General features: G+C 42.5%; 1 protein-coding gene across 5 annotated transcripts in view; it reads right to left on the reverse strand.

Moving 5' to 3' along the window:
- Positions 1–86: 86 nt before the first annotated feature.
- LOC115114422 (sodium- and chloride-dependent glycine transporter 1-like) overlaps positions 87–18,901 on the reverse strand; it is an 86,857-nt gene continuing 68,042 nt past the window's right edge. For all 5 annotated transcript variants that reach the window (XM_029642636.2, XM_029642634.2, XM_029642635.2 and 2 more), the window contains 9 exons: positions 17,973–18,105; positions 17,625–17,759; positions 17,243–17,346; positions 16,147–16,384; positions 15,706–15,840; positions 5,555–5,654; positions 5,334–5,434; positions 4,785–4,955; positions 87–4,490 (listed from right to left, as the gene is read on the reverse strand). In XM_029642636.2, coding sequence (XP_029498496.1) covers positions 4,272–4,490; positions 4,785–4,955; positions 5,334–5,434; positions 5,555–5,654; positions 15,706–15,840; positions 16,147–16,384; positions 17,243–17,346; positions 17,625–17,759; positions 17,973–18,105 — 1,336 coding nt within the window. In that variant the 3' untranslated portion in view covers positions 87–4,271. The remainder of the gene's footprint in view (positions 4,491–4,784; positions 4,956–5,333; positions 5,435–5,554; positions 5,655–15,705; positions 15,841–16,146; positions 16,385–17,242; positions 17,347–17,624; positions 17,760–17,972; positions 18,106–18,901) is intronic.

Here is an 18,901-nt window from a genome sequence, read left to right on the forward strand (position 1 = left end):
TCCAATCTAACGAAAGTGATTACCTGTTCAGAAAGAGAAAACACTGCATGCTGTGTAATCTAGATGGGACATAAACCACACTTGAGTGATCTTTAAAATAGATTTTATTTACCATTTGTAATTGAACAGTTTACGATATACAGCTGACATGACTAAGACAATTCAATGGATTTTGGCCCCAAGGTACAAGAGACATGGTTAGATATATATGATAAAGTACCAGTACTGTGTTCATTTCATTTGTGCTTTATTCTCCCTTATGATAGAATTGACATTGGCATAAATCATGTCTACTCTGCTGACAGTGACAACAGTTTACTCAGACCATTGTAAAGCCTTATTTCAAAAAGGAAGTTTGTATTATTAGATATGTTAAAAACACATGACTTGATTTAAAGTGCTGAAACAACTTGTAAAAAATTCAGACATCTCTGTGATTGTAGTGAATCACAGAGCAGATAAATCCGTTTTAGTACAGTAAAAGCCTACTATGTGTTTTCAGAATTGCTAACATGTATTCATTTCTTACATTCCATATATAGAAGACTTTTACTACAGTGATTTCAATATGAGTTGATGAACAATTTGTTTCTATTACAATGTCACAAATATATGAATATTCATTCAATGTGTCCTTTTACACTACCTGCTTAGGTTGATCATTTTAATGGAAGGGTCTCACCAAATGATAAAATGCCAAGCTAATTAAATAATAATCCCAAAAAGGAAGAATAAGATGAAAACAAAATCACCCTTTCATACATAGTTCCCCAATACATTGATATTTTGATCTTATGTCATGTATTGCATTTACAATGTTATCTAGTCTTTTATTCAGATCCCCATTAGCTGAAGCAGCAGCTGCTCTTCCTGGGGCCTGAGCAATGTTGCTGATTATGCTGTTTGATTGGATTTGATTTGATTATTTTATTTATTTGCCACATAATGCTCGTAAACTACTCCTCCACCAAATTGAAAAGGCCAGTCTGTTTACACAAAAAATGTACAGCACAGTCGCTATATTGTAAACAGATGTGACTGCAGTACAGTACCACAGTGATCACTTAATACTGTTGGCATTATTGCTATGTAAAATAGATGAACACTTATTATGTACCGTCTCCAACAGTCATGTAGCTGCAGACATGTCATGTACCTCCAACAGAACATACTGGTAAATGCATTCCTTTTGAATTTCAAGTTTCAACTCAAGCTTTTGTTCGGCAATACTTTTGATATCAGCTGGCTTTTAGAACAAGATAAAGGTAGTGTCACTGAACATGGATGATAAATTATGACGATAAAATACATGTTTGTTTTTTTTGTACAAAAACAAAAGGTCTCTTAAATAGGTAGTTTGTGTTTTGTTAGATGAAAAAATGGATTGTTACTGATTGATTAGAATTACATGACATCAATACTGACTATCGTGGTCTAAACATAGTAGTTATCAGTAGGGTATCCACTACACATAAATACATATTACACTAAACACTGGCTAATTATACTATAAGAAAATAAAAATACACCCAAATAAAAACACACAAACACCAGTCCTCTGATAGAGGAAGAATTCCGGGGATAGCAGAGACCAAAGGGTTGCAATAGCATGGTGGTTATCCTAACTTACTACTATTATAAAGAAGAGGACTACAAGTCAACAGTTCAACAAGAAGAAGAAATAAAAGTCCTAGCGGACTCCCTAGCCTCAGCCGGCATGTCGAGAATAATTCTGTTATCAAATGAAGTCACCAGGGTCATTATATACTAACCCACTTTAGCTCATTTACACCTGCTGTCAAGTTCTTATTACCAAAATGATATGTATCCATAGTGTTTCGAACTTTTCAGGACACACACATCAGTTAAAAGCAACATCATTATTAATATCCTGTGCTATCGTCATTCCAGGAACACTACTACTCTGCTTTATAACAGATTCAGTAGTGTGGCTGTACTGTGCTTCTGTCATCATCATAGGAGAACATAGTAGTCTTGTCTCCATCTGAAGTAAAACTGGAGTCTGTTGGGCTGCATCTAACCTACTGGTGTGCTTGTTTTTTTGTTTAAATAACCAACAACTTTGGGTAGGTCCCAAATGGAACCCTATTCCCCATTACATAGGCAATGAGATGCCATGTGGGACAAAATAACCACTACCTACTCTCCTGAGTGTCAGACATGCCTCCTGTTGGACTGCAAGGTTTCGTTTCTATTTTGGACAAAGTCTGGATAGCTAATTGTCATGACACTTTTAACACAGTGAAACTGAAGTAAAATGGAAGGAGAACAACTCAGTCATATGACAGCAGAAACTAGATTTGTGCAGTCAGATAAAGATGTTGAACATTATATACAGTGACGTACGTACTGGTTAAAGAAGAAATACAAAATCTGTAGTTTCACCAAGATACGATGCTCTAGCTCTTTAGCAGCTGCATTGCCAGACTACCTCTCTCCATCAGTGTAGGCCAGGCAAGGACCCAGTGGATTTACAATGTTACCACAGACTGGTCGTTGCCTCACTGCAACACAGATGCAACGTAACAGAGCGGAGACAAATGCCTCAAATTAGATGGAGAGATGGGACTTCTTGACAATTGCCAATTCCAGCAACCTGTGAGAGCACTACTCCCACCCTAAACACAACCACAACAGCATCCTTTCACAAAGTGACTGAAATACATGTCCCTCCCACTCCAACCCCCTAAAATAAAACAATTACCAGTAAAAAATCAAGTCATGGATGAGGAATGGTAAACATTACTGTTATTTCTTAAGATACTGTTGCTTCTTACAACATCAACATGTTTTCCTTATAATTATTTACTATGTTAATTTACAATAATAAAAGATAAAAATAAGACAATTCTATAGAGAGAACGGTACTATACAACTACATATAAACTACATAATTCAGTAAAGATGACTGAAGTTTTTTTTTATTCTCCTGGAGACAAGCTCCATTACCAGGCTAACCAATGGCCTCTCTCCTTCCTGTTTCCACATCCAGTCACACCATTACTTGGCTCAGAGCTTTAAAACGCTTGTAAATACATTTATTTTCCTCTGCAAAGACACCTGCTGATGCAAGTCTCTCAGTTTTGAAAAAGTTAACAAAGACACATACTCCAGCTATGTCACCGAGATATTAAAGTTCATGCATGTTCAACATGTTTTTTGGTAACATGCCTGGTTGGGGCAAATCCTACTTGTGAGTAACAGAGGCTATGAGGCAACACCACTGTGTACTCCCTCCTCGATATGCTAGCTGCTTCGGTCCTCAATCAAATGCTCCCTTCACAAGTGAGATGCCACATTTCGAGATGCATTTCCCGCGGAGATGATTGGAAGACTAAAAGAGAGATGGCACTTTATTGTACTGAGTTGCATCCATCCACCCATTTGTTTTTGTGTGTGAACATGTTATGGTTGTCTTTATCTTAGCTCCCTCTCTAATGTAAAGCCTACCATAATCATAGAAACATTTACTCAGGTATTGAACGTGTTCAGTAAGTAGTAAATTGTTTTGGGACCCTGAGAATGGGCATTGGGAAGTCATGTGCTTCAGTCAGGGTAGCTGTTCAGAAAGCTGGAGACCAACATGCTCTGTGTGTCTGGGGAGTTGGTGCTGTAATGCATGTTAGTTGTTTACATCATTGGAAGTACAAGGGCTTAACTGTATAGTTAGTCAAATGAAATATGTGTCAGATGAGTAGCTAAAAAGCCATTGGCTTACTCCAATTTGAGTTGTTCTGGGTAACCCTAAAGCAGCATACGTAACAGTCTGAGTAGTGGACACTATATTGTATCAGAGGGTACTGAGAGTCAAAAGCTATACCGTAGATAAAACAGCAGAAGGGAAAGATCAGTCCCTAGATTGGTTCCATTCAGATGTCTACAGCACTGACCCAAAGAACACCTGGCCTCCAGCTTTAAAACCCCCAGCACTGCCACTTGAAAAGTTGCCAATTCCGCTGGATATCTTTACAGATGAAGGAGAAAAATGTTGTCCCTCCCCTATTGTGCCATGTATTCACAGTGTGTACACACACCTGCATAATATGAAGAAGAGAAAAAAAATGCATAATTAAATTATGTCGAAACAAGAGGTGAAATTCTTTTGGATGACGGCCAATTTCTCTAGAGGTTAGAAATAATAAGCCCTTACAATATGTAAAGGTCTCCAGTGAGTGGGCTCTCCCCCACGTTGCGGTGTGCTGTGGGAAAGGGTGGTTGGGTGGGGATTGGCACTAGCCCAGTGGGGGCCTCTATGCGCTGGGGGTAGTGTTGTGTGCTGTTGAGCCGTTGCTGCCCTGGATGGTGAGGCTGATCTCATCCCCCTTCTCATCCTCCTTCTCCTTCAGCTCCTCTTTCAGGGGACGCACCTCCACCTCTCCCTCTGAGCCTGGGGTGGCGTAGAGGCCTATCCGATGCTCACTCAGGGCCGGGCCCCACTTCACGTCTGGCTTGCACGAATTCTTCAACCGCTGTAAGGGGTGGAGGGTCAGAGGTCAATGTGAGTGAAGCGACATAGGTTCATTATGTATTGCTAATTAGAGGCAGGTAAAGCAGTTGGGAAATTATGTAATGCAAGTTACGTAATAACAGAACACCCATCGGGTTCTCCCTTTTACCATCCATTTATTTTAGATCGAGCGCCCCTTCGACGAAATGTTCCATTTAACAAACAAAACAAAAACGACACTTTCACCAGTCTTAGAATGTCAACCACATCTGCTTTCCAACACAAAACACAGACAGAGCGCTACTGTGGATTTTACCTCTAAAAATGTGGTTCCCTCAGACTTGGCGATCTTGTAGAGAGCATAGATGGGTATGCAGATGACGGAGGACATGGCCATAAGGAAGCCGATGGCTAGAGACCAGCCGGGGTACACATAGTCGTTGTAGGTGATCGGCTTGTACTGGATCACTGTGAAGATCAGGATAAACTGCAAATATAAAAGACAGAGAGGGACCATTTGTGTTAAGTACACATAGAGATCCTACGAATCACTAGTCAATCAGTTCTATCTGTAATTCTTTCGACAAGTAATGAATACTTTGAAACGGACAAACAGTATTGACATTTGCATAAAGAAAGTATGTACAGTATGCTCATCAAGTCGTGTTCTAGGTCTAGGTCATTCTGGTATTCAGCCATATATTTTGCACAACAGGTTTTGTTGAGAACAAGGCAAAAGTGAAAGTGTAGCCATACAGATTAACGACAAGTGTGTGGAATGCAGAGCAGGTGAAGCCTCATAACATGTCAACTCGGGGGCCCTGGAGGGTAGCTACTGGGAACGGGGTTGATGAAATGCTCTTACAGATATGATGATGGGGGACACGAATCTCCAGCAGACCCGGAAGAAGATTGGAGGGGGGAAACCCAGCATCATCTCAACGTCCTTGAAGTATTTCTTGTGTCCTGAACACAAACAGTACGGCTTGTTGTCAGTCATTTAGTTTGATTAGTTTTCACCAATAGCCTTGGCAGAGCATTGTGCACAATAGATATTTATAATCAAGGAAAGACAGTTGGACTCACCATAGACGTACATGATACAGATGCACATGATGCAGGAGATGATAACCAGAGAGAAACTAGCAGCATAGTTATCCATCAGCAGCAGCCAGTAGATCCCAGCCTAAAGACATGAGAGCACAGGTGGAGAATACAAAATCAGTATACATCCTGAACATTCGTGCCCTGGGGAGTATTCACTAGGAACCAGAACGGAAGCAAATGGAACAAAACGGTGAGGGACCTACCTGAATTTGTCCAATAGAAACAACAGTTTTGTTACAAAACAAAAAGTTTTCAAACTGTTTGGACTAATGTGTGTGTTTGTGTGTGTGTGTGCACATGCATCTATATTAGGGTTGAATGGTGGGAACCCAGTTATCAAGATTTCCCAGCCAAAACAACTCCCTTTTCCCGGGATAAATAACTGCGTGAAACCGAAACATAAATAAATTACTTCTATGAGCTGTTAGATGATATGCGATGTCTGAATCTGGCTTCTCTGCGGCCTTCTGCTCTCTGCATGAATCATCAATGCTCAGGGTGGGGACATACTGTCCCTCTCAGTATGGAGCACAGTTCACAATGCATGTAGACATATCATCTCATCATGGTAGGCCTACATTTGCTGCAGCATAGTCTATGCTACAGTAATATAAAGACAGAATGTGCGTCTAATTTACACATTTCCATCTCAGTGGAGGCTGCTGAGGGAAGGACGACTCATAATAATGGCTGGAATAGAGTCAATGGAGTGGTCTCAACCACACGGAAACCATGCCTTTGACACCATTCCATTGACTCCAAGCCAGACATACAAATATTGTTGTTTTAAATCCATGCAAGTGTGAGCACTCTCTGGCAGTCTTTCTTTCTCCATCAAGTCCCTTCAAATTGCATCCAAAATAGATAATCCTGTTCAAGTTTGAGTGGGATATATACTATATATATACTAGCCTACCTCTTTCAGGTAATACATTCAATGCAGTATTAGCCTTGTATTTAGCTAATGAATGATGGGATGTGCATAATAAGCTTCTAACTTATCGCCTCTGACTCTTGCGCAATACGCACAAACCTGTGCTCCGCTAGCCTCTACTTAAATAACACTCCTTAGCTCTTGGAGTCCCATGCAGGAAAAGCTAGTCTAGAATAGCTTGCTGGACACGTTTCTTTTTTAGCATTTCTTATCCCGATTTGTTTGCTGAATGTTACATACAGCAGTCAACAGACCTCACGGGTAGTTTGAAGAGTGAACACGTGATGGCGGTAGGCTATGGCAGTTATTTATTCAGACCCGACCATTCAATCTTTGTGAAGATAAGTGAAAGCAGTCTGCATTTATTCTACTCCTATATTATTCAAGCATGTCATTAGAATGATGAAGGACAACAAAACGTATTTAATTTAACTGTTGAAAGTGAGGAATGTATGAAGCAACAATAGAGAGTGAAAGAGAAGGTAGGCTAATAACATTGGGGGAAATATTATATGAAAGGTAGATTGCCTTCGGAAAGTATTCAGACCCCCTCCCTTTTATCCACATTTTGTTACGTTACAGGCTTATTCTAAAATGGATTTAAAAAAAAAAATCCTCATCAATCTACACACAATACTCCACAATGACAGGTTTTAATCGACATCCATGGCACCCGGGGAACAGTGAGTTAACTGCCTTGCTCAGGGGCAGAACGACAGATTTGTACCTTGTCAGCTTGGGATTCGATTCAGCAACCTTTTCGGTTACTGGCCAAACACTCTAACCCCTAGGCTACTATCTAGGTCAAATAGAGTAGAGGCGTTGTGCCGTGCAGTGTCACTTTATCTGTTTTTTGAAACCAGGTTTGCTGTTTATTTGAACAATATGAGATGAAATAATGGCCCTATATAATACTGTACACGTTCTTTAATTTATTCTGGATTTGGGGACTGTGAAAAGACCTCTGGTGGCATGTCTGGTGGGGTAAGTGTGTGTGTCAGAGCTGTGTGTACGGTGACTATGCTAACAATTTGGAATTTTTAACACATTAATTTCTTATAAAAAGAAGAAGTGATGGAGTCAGTCTCTCCTCAACTCTTAGCCAAGAGAGACTGGCATGCATAGTATTTATATTAGCTCTCTGATTACAATGCAGATCAAGACATGCAACTCTGTTCTGGGCCAGCTACAACTTAAATAGGTCTTTCCTTGCAGCACTCGACCATACGACTGGACAATAATCAAGACAAAACTAGAGCCTGCAGGACTTTGATGTTTGGAATGCGATGTCATAAAAGCAGAGCATCTCTTTATTACGGACAGACATCTCCCCATGTGTACAACCATTGAATCTATATGTTTTGACCATGGCAGTTTACAATCTAAAGGTAAAACCAAGTAATTTAGTCTTGTTCAACAGCCACACCATTCATTACTAGATTCAGCTGAGGTCTAGAACTTAGGGAATGATTTGTACCAAATACAATGCTCTTAGTTTTAGAGATGTTCAGGACCAGTTTATTACTGGCCACCCATTCAAAAACAGACTGCAACCCTTTGCTAAGGGTTTCAGTGACTTCATTAGCTGTGGTTGCTGATACATATACGTATGGTTGAATCATCAGCATACATGGACACACATACTTTGTTTAATGCCAGTGGTAGGTCATTGGTAAAAATAGAAAAGAGTAGAGGGCCTAGAAAGCTGCCCTGCGGTACACCACACTTTACATTTTTTACATTAGAAAACCCTTTGATTTCTATTAGATAGATAGCTCTGAATCCACGATATGGCTTAGGTTGAAAAGCCATAACACATGCGTTTTCTCAACAACAGGTTATGGTCAATAATGTCAAAGGCTGCACTGAAATCTCACAGTACAGCTCCAACAGTCTTCTTATTTTAAATTTCTTTCAACCAATCATCAGAGATTTGTATCAGTGCAGTATGTTGAGTGCCCTTCTCTGTAAGCATGTTGAAAGTCTGTTGTTAATTTGTTTACAGAGAAATAGCATTGAATTTGGTCAAACACGTTTTTCCACCAACAGTTTGCTAAGAGCTGGCAGCAAGCTGATAGGTCTGCTGTTAGAACCAGTAAAGGCTGCTTTATCACTTTTGGGTAGTGGAATTACTTTGGCTTCCCTCCAGGCCTGAGGACAAAGACTTTCCTATAGGCTCAGATTAAATATATGACATATAGGAGTGGCTATAGAGTCAGCTACCATCCTCAGTAGCTATCCATCTAAGTTGCCAATGCCAGGGGGTTTGTCATTATTGATCGATACCAATATTTGTTCCACCTCTCCCACACTAACTTTACAAATTTCAATTATTTGGTTTTTTATGCATAGCTCACTGTTCATTGTAGCATTTCCTGCCTGAGTTTGCAAACTTTGCCAATTAAGTAGTCTTTAAAATAATTGGTAGCATCAAATGGTTTTGTGATGAATAAGCCATCTAAGTTGAATTGTTGAATTCGTCTTTCTGCCCTACTTCAAAGTTTTTTTTGATTGTGAAGGAATTTCTTTGTTTGTGCTTTTCCAATTTGACTGGGATCATGCAAGTGACTGATTGATCATGCCTGGGAGGAATTCTCAGTCTCAGAAAGGACGTGTTAAGCTGTATAAGTGATTGGCAGTATGCCCAGAACCATGTTTTGAGAACCGAAGGGGTGTCTCAGTTACAAGGTCTCAGCTTGGAGAGAGGAAGCCTCGTGAGGTATTGGTCGGTCACATGCATGAACCAAACGTTAATGATGAATTAATTATGGATAATGAATAAGCTAAATCATGCAAATATTACTTGCCTGTGTAAGCAGTATATAAGAGAACTAACGGGACTGCCCCGGCGGAGCTCCCGACCAGTGTGTGCATTAAGTTTGTTAGAATCTCTCCAGTTTGCTGATAATAAATAATGATTAATTGAATATTGACTTCAGGTGTCCCTGGTGGTAATTTCCACAACACCATGCGTTATATCATTGATCTTGGCTTCATCATACAGTTTATTTTTCTTTTCTTTTTGTTGAGTTTAGTCACATCACTTCTCAATTTGCAGTAAGTTAGCCAGTCAGATGTGCAGCCAAATTAATTAGCCACTGTCACGATCGTCGTAGTGAGGAGACCAAAGCGCAGCATGATGTGAATAAATCTTTTTAATGAAAGACGAAGTACACTAAACAAACAAACAGAATAACAAGACAAACGTGATCGCTATCAAAACTGAGTGCAAACATCCAACATTACATAGACATACATAAACACTTAGATGGTAAAAAAAAAACATAAACCTACAAAACCCCTAGACAGTACAAAAACACATACATCACCCATGTCACACCCTGACCTAACCAAAATATATAAAGAAAACAAAGAATACTCAGGTCAGGGCGTGACAGTACCGCAGCGGGCCCCAGACTGAAGATCATCTTAGAGAGCGCCACTGGACGGAAAGGCGCCTCTGGATTGAGGAGCGACTCTGGCAGCTCCGGACAGGAGGGAGACTCTGGCGGCTCCGGGACAGGAGGGAGACTCTGGCGGCTCCGGACAGGAGGGCGACTCCGTCATCGCCGGCGTGACAGGTGGATCTGGCAGCTCCTGGCTGGCTGATGACTCTGGCAGCTCCTGGCTGGCTGACGGCTCTGGCGGCTCAGGACAGAAGGGAGACTCTGATGGCTCAGGACAGACGGGAGACTCTGATGGCTCAGGACAGACGGGAGACTCTGATGGCTCAGGACAGACGGGAGACTCTGATGGCTCAGGACAGACGGGAGACTCTAGCAGCTCAGGACAGACGGGAGACTCTAGCAGCTCAGGACAGACGGGAGACTCTAGCAACTCAGGACAGACGGGAGACTCTAGCAGCTCAGGACAGACGGGAGACTCTAGTAGCTCAGGACAGACGGGAGACTCTAGCAGCGCTGGGCAGGAGAAAGGCTCTGGCAGCGCTGGACAGGTGGGAGCACCTGTAGGGATGAGATGGAGAGACAGCCTGGTGCGGGGGGCTGCCACCGGAGGGCTGGTGCGTGGAGGTGGCACTGGATAGACAGGACCGTGCAGGTGCACTGGAGCTCTTGAGCACCGAGCCTCCCCAACCTTACCTGGTTGAATGCTCCCGGTAGCCAGGCCAGTGCAGCGAGGTGGAATAGCCCGCACTGGGCTGTGCTGGCGAACCGGGGACAACATGCGTAAGGCTGGTGCCATGTACGCCGGCCCGAGGAGATGTACTGGAGACCAGATGTGAAGCGGCTTCATGGCACCTAGCTCGATGCCCACTCTAGTCCGGCCGATACGAGGAGCTGGAATGTACCGCACCGGGCTCTGGGGAGACTGTGCGCTCCACCGCATAACACGGTGCCTGCCCGGTCCCTCTCTCTCTCCGGTAAGCACGGGAAGTTGGCGCAGGTCTCCTACCTGGCTTCACCACACTCCCCGTGTGTCCCCCCCCCCCAATACATTTTTGGGGCTGCCTCTCGGGCTTCCAGCCACGCTGTCGTGCTGCCTTCTCATACCGGCGCCTCTCTGCTTTCGCTGCCTCCAGCTCTGCTTTGCGGCGGCGATATTCCCCTGGCTGTGCCCAGGGTCCTCCGCCGTCCAGAATCTCCTCCCAAGTCCATGAGTCCTGCGTTCTTTGCCGCTGCTGCTGCTGGCCGTTACCACGCTGCTTGGTCCATTGTTGGTGGGTTATTCTGTCACGATCGTCGTAGTGAATACATCATTTTTTAATGAAAGATGAAAAACACGAAGTACACTAAACAAACAAACAGAATAACAAGACGAACGTGACCGCTATCAAAACTGAGTGCAAACATGCAACATTACATAGACATACATAAACACTTAGATGGTAAACAACCCCATAAACCTACAAAACCCCTAGACAGTACAAAAACACATACATCACCCATGTCACACCCTAACCTAACCAAAATATATAAAGAAAACAAATAATACTCAGGTCAGGGCATGACAAGCCACTACATTTGCCCCATCTCTTTCAACCATACAGTTTTTCAATTCCTCATCAATCCATGGAGCCTTAACTGTTCTAACAGTCAGTTTCTTAACAGGTGCATGTTTATCAATAATTGGAAGAAGCAATTTAATAAATTAATCAAGTGCAGCGTCTGGATGCTCCTCATTAATCACATCAGACCAACAAATATTTTTAACATCATCCACTTAAGAGTCACAGCAAAATCTTTTGTATGATTTCTTATACACTATTTTAGGCCCAGCTGTTGGAACTTTGGCTCTCCTGGATATAGCCTCAATATTGTGATCACTGCATCCAATAGGTACGGCTACAGCTCTAGAACATTTGTATGATGTTGTTCCTGTACGGTTTGTAAACACCCTGGTAAATTGATTAATAACCTGAACCAGATTACAGGCACTGGTTACTGTAAGAAGCTTCCTCTTCAGAGGACAGCTTGATGAAAACCAATCAATATTCAGGTCGCCAAGAAAGTAGACCTCTCTGTTTACATCACATACACTACCAAGCAGTTCACACATATTATTTAGATACTGACTATTAGCACTTGGTGGCCTATAGCAACACCCCAAAAGAAAATGCTTTAGATGTGCCAGGTGAACCTGCAACCACAACACTTCAATAACACTTGACATAAGATCTTCTCCAAGCATTACAGGGATATGGCTCTGAATATATATAGCAACACCTCCCCCATAAGCATTCCTGTATCTTCTAGAGATGCTATATCCTTGTATTGCTACTGCTGTATCATCAAATTAATTATCTAAGTGAGTCTTAGAAATGGTTAATATATGAACGTTATCTGATGTTAGCAAGTTATTGATTTCATGAACCTTATTTCTGAGGCTACATATATGGGCAATTTTCAGCCCAGCCCTTTCCTGGGTAGCTTATCAGAGATAGACATAATTTGGAAAATTGCAAACAAAGCAAGATAAAAAAAAATACATTCAGCAGTCAATTAATCAGTTGGTGTGTGTAATTGTGTGTGCTGCGGGGTTGAAGCTACACACCCATAGGCTTGGCTCTCTCTCATTCCTTCCAAGCTTTTGGGAGGGATGGTGGACAAAGAGCCTGTCATAGCAGATGTAAGCAAGGTCCCCATGAGCTCTGGCATTTTTCATGGCTGGGATAAGTTCTTTCCTCTTTTGGCGCACAGCTTCCGGATAGTATTCGTTGCTGAAGATATATGCTCCTCTCAAGTTCTTGGCTCTTTCCAGAACAACTACCTTGTCCTTGAACCTCACAAACTTGACCACTATCGGCCTGGGCCTGACACCTGGGTCGGTGTTTTTTTTTCCAGTTCTGTGGTCACGCTCCACTTCAATCTTCCTGTAGTCCATCTTCAGTTTCTCCAAGATCATTTCCCTTACTTTGTCCTCAGACTCCGTTCCAGGTCTCATGTGGAGATTCTGCAATTCCGTCCACAACCATGTTGTTCAGTCTTGATTGTCCATCGACATAATCTTGATTTCTCCATCATTCTTATCACATACAGAACTGATGTTCTCTCTTAATGATTTACAGATTGCTGTCATCTTGCTCAAACTGATCGAGCTGAACCTGGGAGAACAGCAAACTGTTCTTCAGGTCCTGGACCTCTTTGGTCAGGTTGTCCATTCTTTTATTAGTTGACTCTTCCAGTATTTGGACACTTGAATCTATGTTCTTGTTGCTGTAACAACTGCTTGTAGAACTATGTTCGTTCGTCTAAAAGATCCTTCACCTGTGATAGAGAGACACCACTGTCCTCAACAACATCGGTACTCCAGCCGTTTTTGGTCTTTGTCATGGTAGCAGCGTAGGTTACACGGTTACTCCTCGCAGTTCAGACAGGGCAGGTCGTAGGGAAGATTGAAAACAACAACAAACAGCAGGGATCTAGCCAGCCACAATCCCGGGACAATCCTCGGTCCCAGCCACAATGGCTAACCACATTGCGGACTGCGTTCAAGCCCTCCAGAAAACACTGCTAGCTTGACAGACAGCTAGGCTAGCTGCTACTCCAAACAGCTCCTCAGACCCGGCCTAGGTCGTCAGGAACACAGCAACTTATGCCAACCGCGTCGCAGGATCCACACTCAGAAGGTAGCTAGCTAGTAATAAACTTCTCAATACACTTTCAAAACTGTCCAATAGAACAAACTGAGCTCTCCCTCGTTCCACGTTCAACAGGAAGTGACAAAATGCATACTAAGAGGACAGTTTAATACAATACAGTGCAGTAATACAGTTCACACTGTATTAGCCTACTGGAGCTAGTTTCATTAATTTACCCAGGAGAGCATATACAGTTGAAGTCGGAAGTTTGCATACACCTTAGCCAAATACATTTAAACTCAGTTTTTCACAATTCCTGATATTTAATCAGTAAAAATTCCCTGTCTTACGTCAGTTAGGATCACCACTTTATTTTAAGAATGTGAAATGTCAAAATAATAGTATAGAGAATGATTTATTTGAGCTTTTATTTCCTTCATCATATTCACAGTGGGTCAGAAGTTTACCTACACTCAATTAGTATTTGGTAGCACTGCCTTTAAATTGTTTAACTTGGGTCAAATGTTTTGGGTAGCCTTCCACAAGCTTCCCACAATAAGATGGGTGAATTTTGGCCCATTCCACCGAACAGAGCTGGTGTAACTGAGTCAGGTTTGTTAGCCTCCTTGCTCGCACATGCTTTTTCAGTTCTGCCAACACAATTTCTGTGGGATTGAGGCCAGGGCTTTGTGATGGCCACTCCAATACCTTGACTTTGTTTGTCCTTAAGCCATTTTGCCACAACTTTGGAAGTATTCTTGGGGTCATTGTCCATTTGGAAGACCCATTTGTGACCAAGCTTTAACTTGATGACTGTGATGTCTTCAGATGTTGCTTCAATATATCCACATCATTTTACTATCTATTTTGTGAAGAGCACCAGTCCCTCCTGCAGCAAAGCACCCCCACAACATGATGCTGCCAGCCCCGGGCTTCACGGTTGGGATGGTCATTATGGCCAAATAGTTATATTTTTGTTTCATCAGACCAGAGGACATTTCTCCAAAAAGTACGACCTTTGTCCCCATGTGCAGTTGCAAACCGTAATCTGTCTTTTTTATAGCGGTTTTGGAGCAGTGGCTACTTCCTTGCTGAGCGGCCTTTCTGGTTATGTCGATATAGGACGCATTTTACTGTGGATATAGACACTTTTGTACCTGTTTCCTCCAGCATCTTCACAGGGTCCTTTGCTGTTGTTCTGGAATTTATTTGCACTTTTCTCACCATAGTACGTTCATCTCTAGGAGACAGAATGCGTCTACTTCCTGAGCGGTATGATGGCTGCGTGGTCCCATGGTGTTTATACTTGCGTACTATTGATTGTACAGATGAACATGGCATTTGGAAATTGCTCCCAAGGATGAACCAGACCTTTTTTCTGGGGTCTTGGCTGATTTCTTTTGATTTTCCCATGATGTCAAGCAAAGAGGCACTGAGTTTGAAGGTAGGCCTTGAAATACATCCACAGGTACACCTCCAATTGACTCAAATTATGTCAATTAGCCTATCAGAAGCTTCTAAAGCCATGACATCATTTTCCCAAGCTGTTTAAAGGCACAGTCAACTTGGTGTATGTAAACTTCTGACCCACTGGAATATTGATACAGTATACAATTATAAGTGACATAATCTGTCTGTAAACATTTGTTGTAAAAATTAGATGTCCTAACCGACTTTCCAAAACTATAGTTTGTTGACAAGAAATTTGTGGAGTGGTTGAAAAACGAGTTTTAATGACTTAATAAACTTCCGACTTCAACTGTAGCTAGCGACATCTATGGGCTTTTATGTTTTTCTGTCGTGCATATGTGCAGTAGCCTATATGTCATAAATGTATTGGATAAGGGCACCATCATTTGGGCTTTTTTGGGCTTGGGCTCATAAAATGTATTTAATGTATGACTCATCAGTCTCAGGTAGCGTCAGGCTTGAATTTTCGATCAAAGCTCTAATCAAATCTAGACATAGACCTATTTATATGCCTTTGAATGACACTTCTGGTTTTGACGGGAAATACCGGGTTACCCGGGAGAAAAGTGATTTATTCTCGGTTTGGAACATTATAAAATACCGGAAAAATATTCAACCCTAATGTGTATTTTGTGTGTACGCATGCAGTGTATGTTTGTGTGTGTGTAAACATCTCTTATCCATTACCTGTGTGGTGAGCGGCACCCCCAGCAGGAAGCCCACTATAGCCACTCCTCCTGTGACTACAGTCTTGTTCCTAACGATCCAGTCAGTACCAATCTCATCCACAATGGCTGTCACCAGGGTCTCCAGCAGGCAGAACTACACACAGGGACACATTGACAGGTTATCACTCAGCATTGACTTCTTATATCTACTTCTCTAAAAAAAAAAACTTTCTCCAACATGAAAATAAAATACAAAAATCTATGTGTCAAGTTGAGCCCAACTGACTATGTTCGGTCATGCAGCCCTTAAATTCTATAAAAAAATGTGTCCTATTAGACAGGTGCGGCATCCCAAATGGCGTCCTATTCCCTACATAGTGACACATTTTCACCTGTGCCCTGTGGAAATATGGTGCCATTTGGGAAACAGCCAGGATGTCATGGTGGTTGACTGACTCACCTGCGTCCCCAGGCCCAGCAGGATGAGCATGAAGAAGAAGAGCAGGGACCAGAGGGGGGAGATGGGCAGCAGAGTGAGGGCCTCTGGGTAGGCCACGAAGGCCAGGCCGGGACCATGGTCGGCCACCTCAGATACATCTACGTTCAGGTGGTGGGCCATGAAGCCCAGGATGGAGAAGATGACAAAGCCTGCATACACGCTGGTCGCACAGTTGGTGATGCTGATGATGATGCTGTCTCTATATGGGTGAACAATCAAAAAAGAGAAAACAGGAAGAACATTTTATTAGTAAAAACTAAGAAATAGGATACGTTTTATAAGTCTCTGTGTAAGTAACCACTAAGAAGCCATCTGTGCATTTCACCATCATTCTTCCTTCCAGTGCAGATTCATGAATACTAAACAGTCAAAGTCTTAATGACATAATCAAAAATCATGATTATACTAAATAGTGAGATATTTTTCCTGGTTTCTTTCAACTGGTGGGTTTATCAGTCACTACACGATCATTGATTCATAGTATCCTGTCTGCCACTTCACTGCTTCCACCACATGGTGGTGCTAATCAGAAGAGAAAACCTCTTCCAGTTTGCAAGGGAGCTTTGAGTTTGACTACTGTAAACTACAATGAACAGTGCAACCGCAGGTTAAACAAGAGTAAAAAAAAATATGTGTCTCTCTACTCCCAGTGCGCGGCCTCTGGCCTCCACCTACAGTACAATGGCATGCAGTGCACACCATCACACCATATTCCATCAATTCCTGCGATTTGCAGCTGCCCTCCTCCATTCTGCACCCTTTCTGTTAATCACTGCTGACACTGTAGCGTGATTGCACCCAGAGAAGCAACAAAGACCCTTTCTGATTCACTCCAACCAAGCATGAAAAAGTACTGCAGTGTAACCGCACACACTACCCTTCACTTCTTATACAACTCAGATTGCAGAAGTGGCCCAATTGGTATCAATTTTCCTTTATAGTGCACTACTTTTGACCAGGGCCTATAGGGTGCCATTAGGGACTCACACAGGGTTCATTTGGTAGTAGAGGGGAGAGTTAAGGGGGGAACAGCGGGGGAAGAGGAAGAGTAGAGTACCTGTAGCAGTTGTTGTGGAACTTGTTGTAGGAGGCCATAGTGATGAGCCCACCCCATGCACAGCCCAGAGAGTAGAAGATCTGAGAGGCAGCGTCCCCCCACACCTGGACAGACAGAAAACCATGTGTCAATACAACCACTGAAGAAGACTTATTTCATATCTGAGGCATATGACATCTGATTTTAAAGATGTCTCTGTGTGATGACACAGCATACAACGTTACGCTATGAAGAGCTACAGAGCTATTATATGAGTTATAAAAAGTCAACGTCAACAACTCATAAAGTAGTTCTTAACTAGCTGCAGTAATGACATGGTAATGACATAGATTTACATGACTTATTACTATATTTACTACATTTCCTATATGATTACCCATACCTTAGCGTCGAGGATCTTATGCCACTGTGGGGTAAGGTAGTACTTGATGCCGGTGACAGCTCCCTCCAGGGTGATGCCTCTGATGAAGAGGATGGTCAGCACCACGTAGGGGAATGTGGCTGTGAAGTACACCACCTGAGGACCGCCGAGAGGTGAAGAATGAGTTAGAACATCTCCTAATGGGTGTCAATGATACTTTATGACTAGGAGTTTTTCTTGATCATAGACTAAGTAACCTGACCGGGAAAAACTACTGGCCCAATCCAATAACTTTTGGAGGTGAGAGAGAGAACGTAGAGAGAAGAGAGAGAAAAACAGGGAGACAGAGCGATAGACACCGCTGCTCACCTTGCCTGAAGACTTGACTCCTCTAATGAGACAGAGGAAGACCACCACCCATGACACGGCCAGACATCCCAGAATAGGGAGACGGACTTCACCGAAATTCCCGATGTCGTCTGAGATCTGCAGAACGTAGTGTCTGTGGGGAACGCACACAATTAATCACAGTGTCTATTCACAACAACGCCTTAATAGAGAAATGCAGAATGTAGAGTCAGTGCCGCAGGGACAAACAATGGCTATACGTTCATTCATGAGAGATAGAGGAGAATTGTTCGGATGATCCCTTGTGTTACAGCGAGCGAATCACATATTTCAATGTAGCAGCATGACTGAAAAACAACTTGGTGACAACACAATGGTTTATCTTAACTGACAATAGGCAGGAAATACAACTCCATTCATAGTATACTGAAGACATCACCCGGAATGAAAGCTGAGCACAAACCATTTAGAAAGCCATTAACCAAGCACACCGATCCCTTCGAATGGACCCTATTTTCTATGCTAGGGGAATAAAACAGCTACACTACTGGGGATCAAGATACTATTCTTGTCGAGAAAAATATACTTAACATCTAATCTTGTGTACTTCAGACAGTCAACTACAGTATGTGTAATGCTTGTTGAATGCGGGATGATTAATCATAGGCCAGGATTAGCAAGGCACACATGCCTGCCATCTGACTGGACAAGACTAGAGCATCTGAAACAACATTGCCTTACAGAGATACACAAACACTCTTCTGTTTACCCATGGTCAGACATGCACTATGTGACCAAAAGTATGTGGACACCTTCTCGTCGAACATCTCATTACAAAATCATGGGCACTAATATGGAGTTGGTCCCTCTTTGCTGCGACAACAGCCTCCACTCTTCTGGGAAGGCTTTCCACTTGATGTTGGAGCATTACTGTGGAGACTTGCTTCTAT

This window comes from Oncorhynchus nerka, linkage group LG9b (assembly GCF_034236695.1).
Source record: "Oncorhynchus nerka isolate Pitt River linkage group LG9b, Oner_Uvic_2.0, whole genome shotgun sequence".
In the NCBI taxonomy this organism is placed as follows: Eukaryota; Metazoa; Chordata; class Actinopteri; order Salmoniformes; family Salmonidae; genus Oncorhynchus; species Oncorhynchus nerka.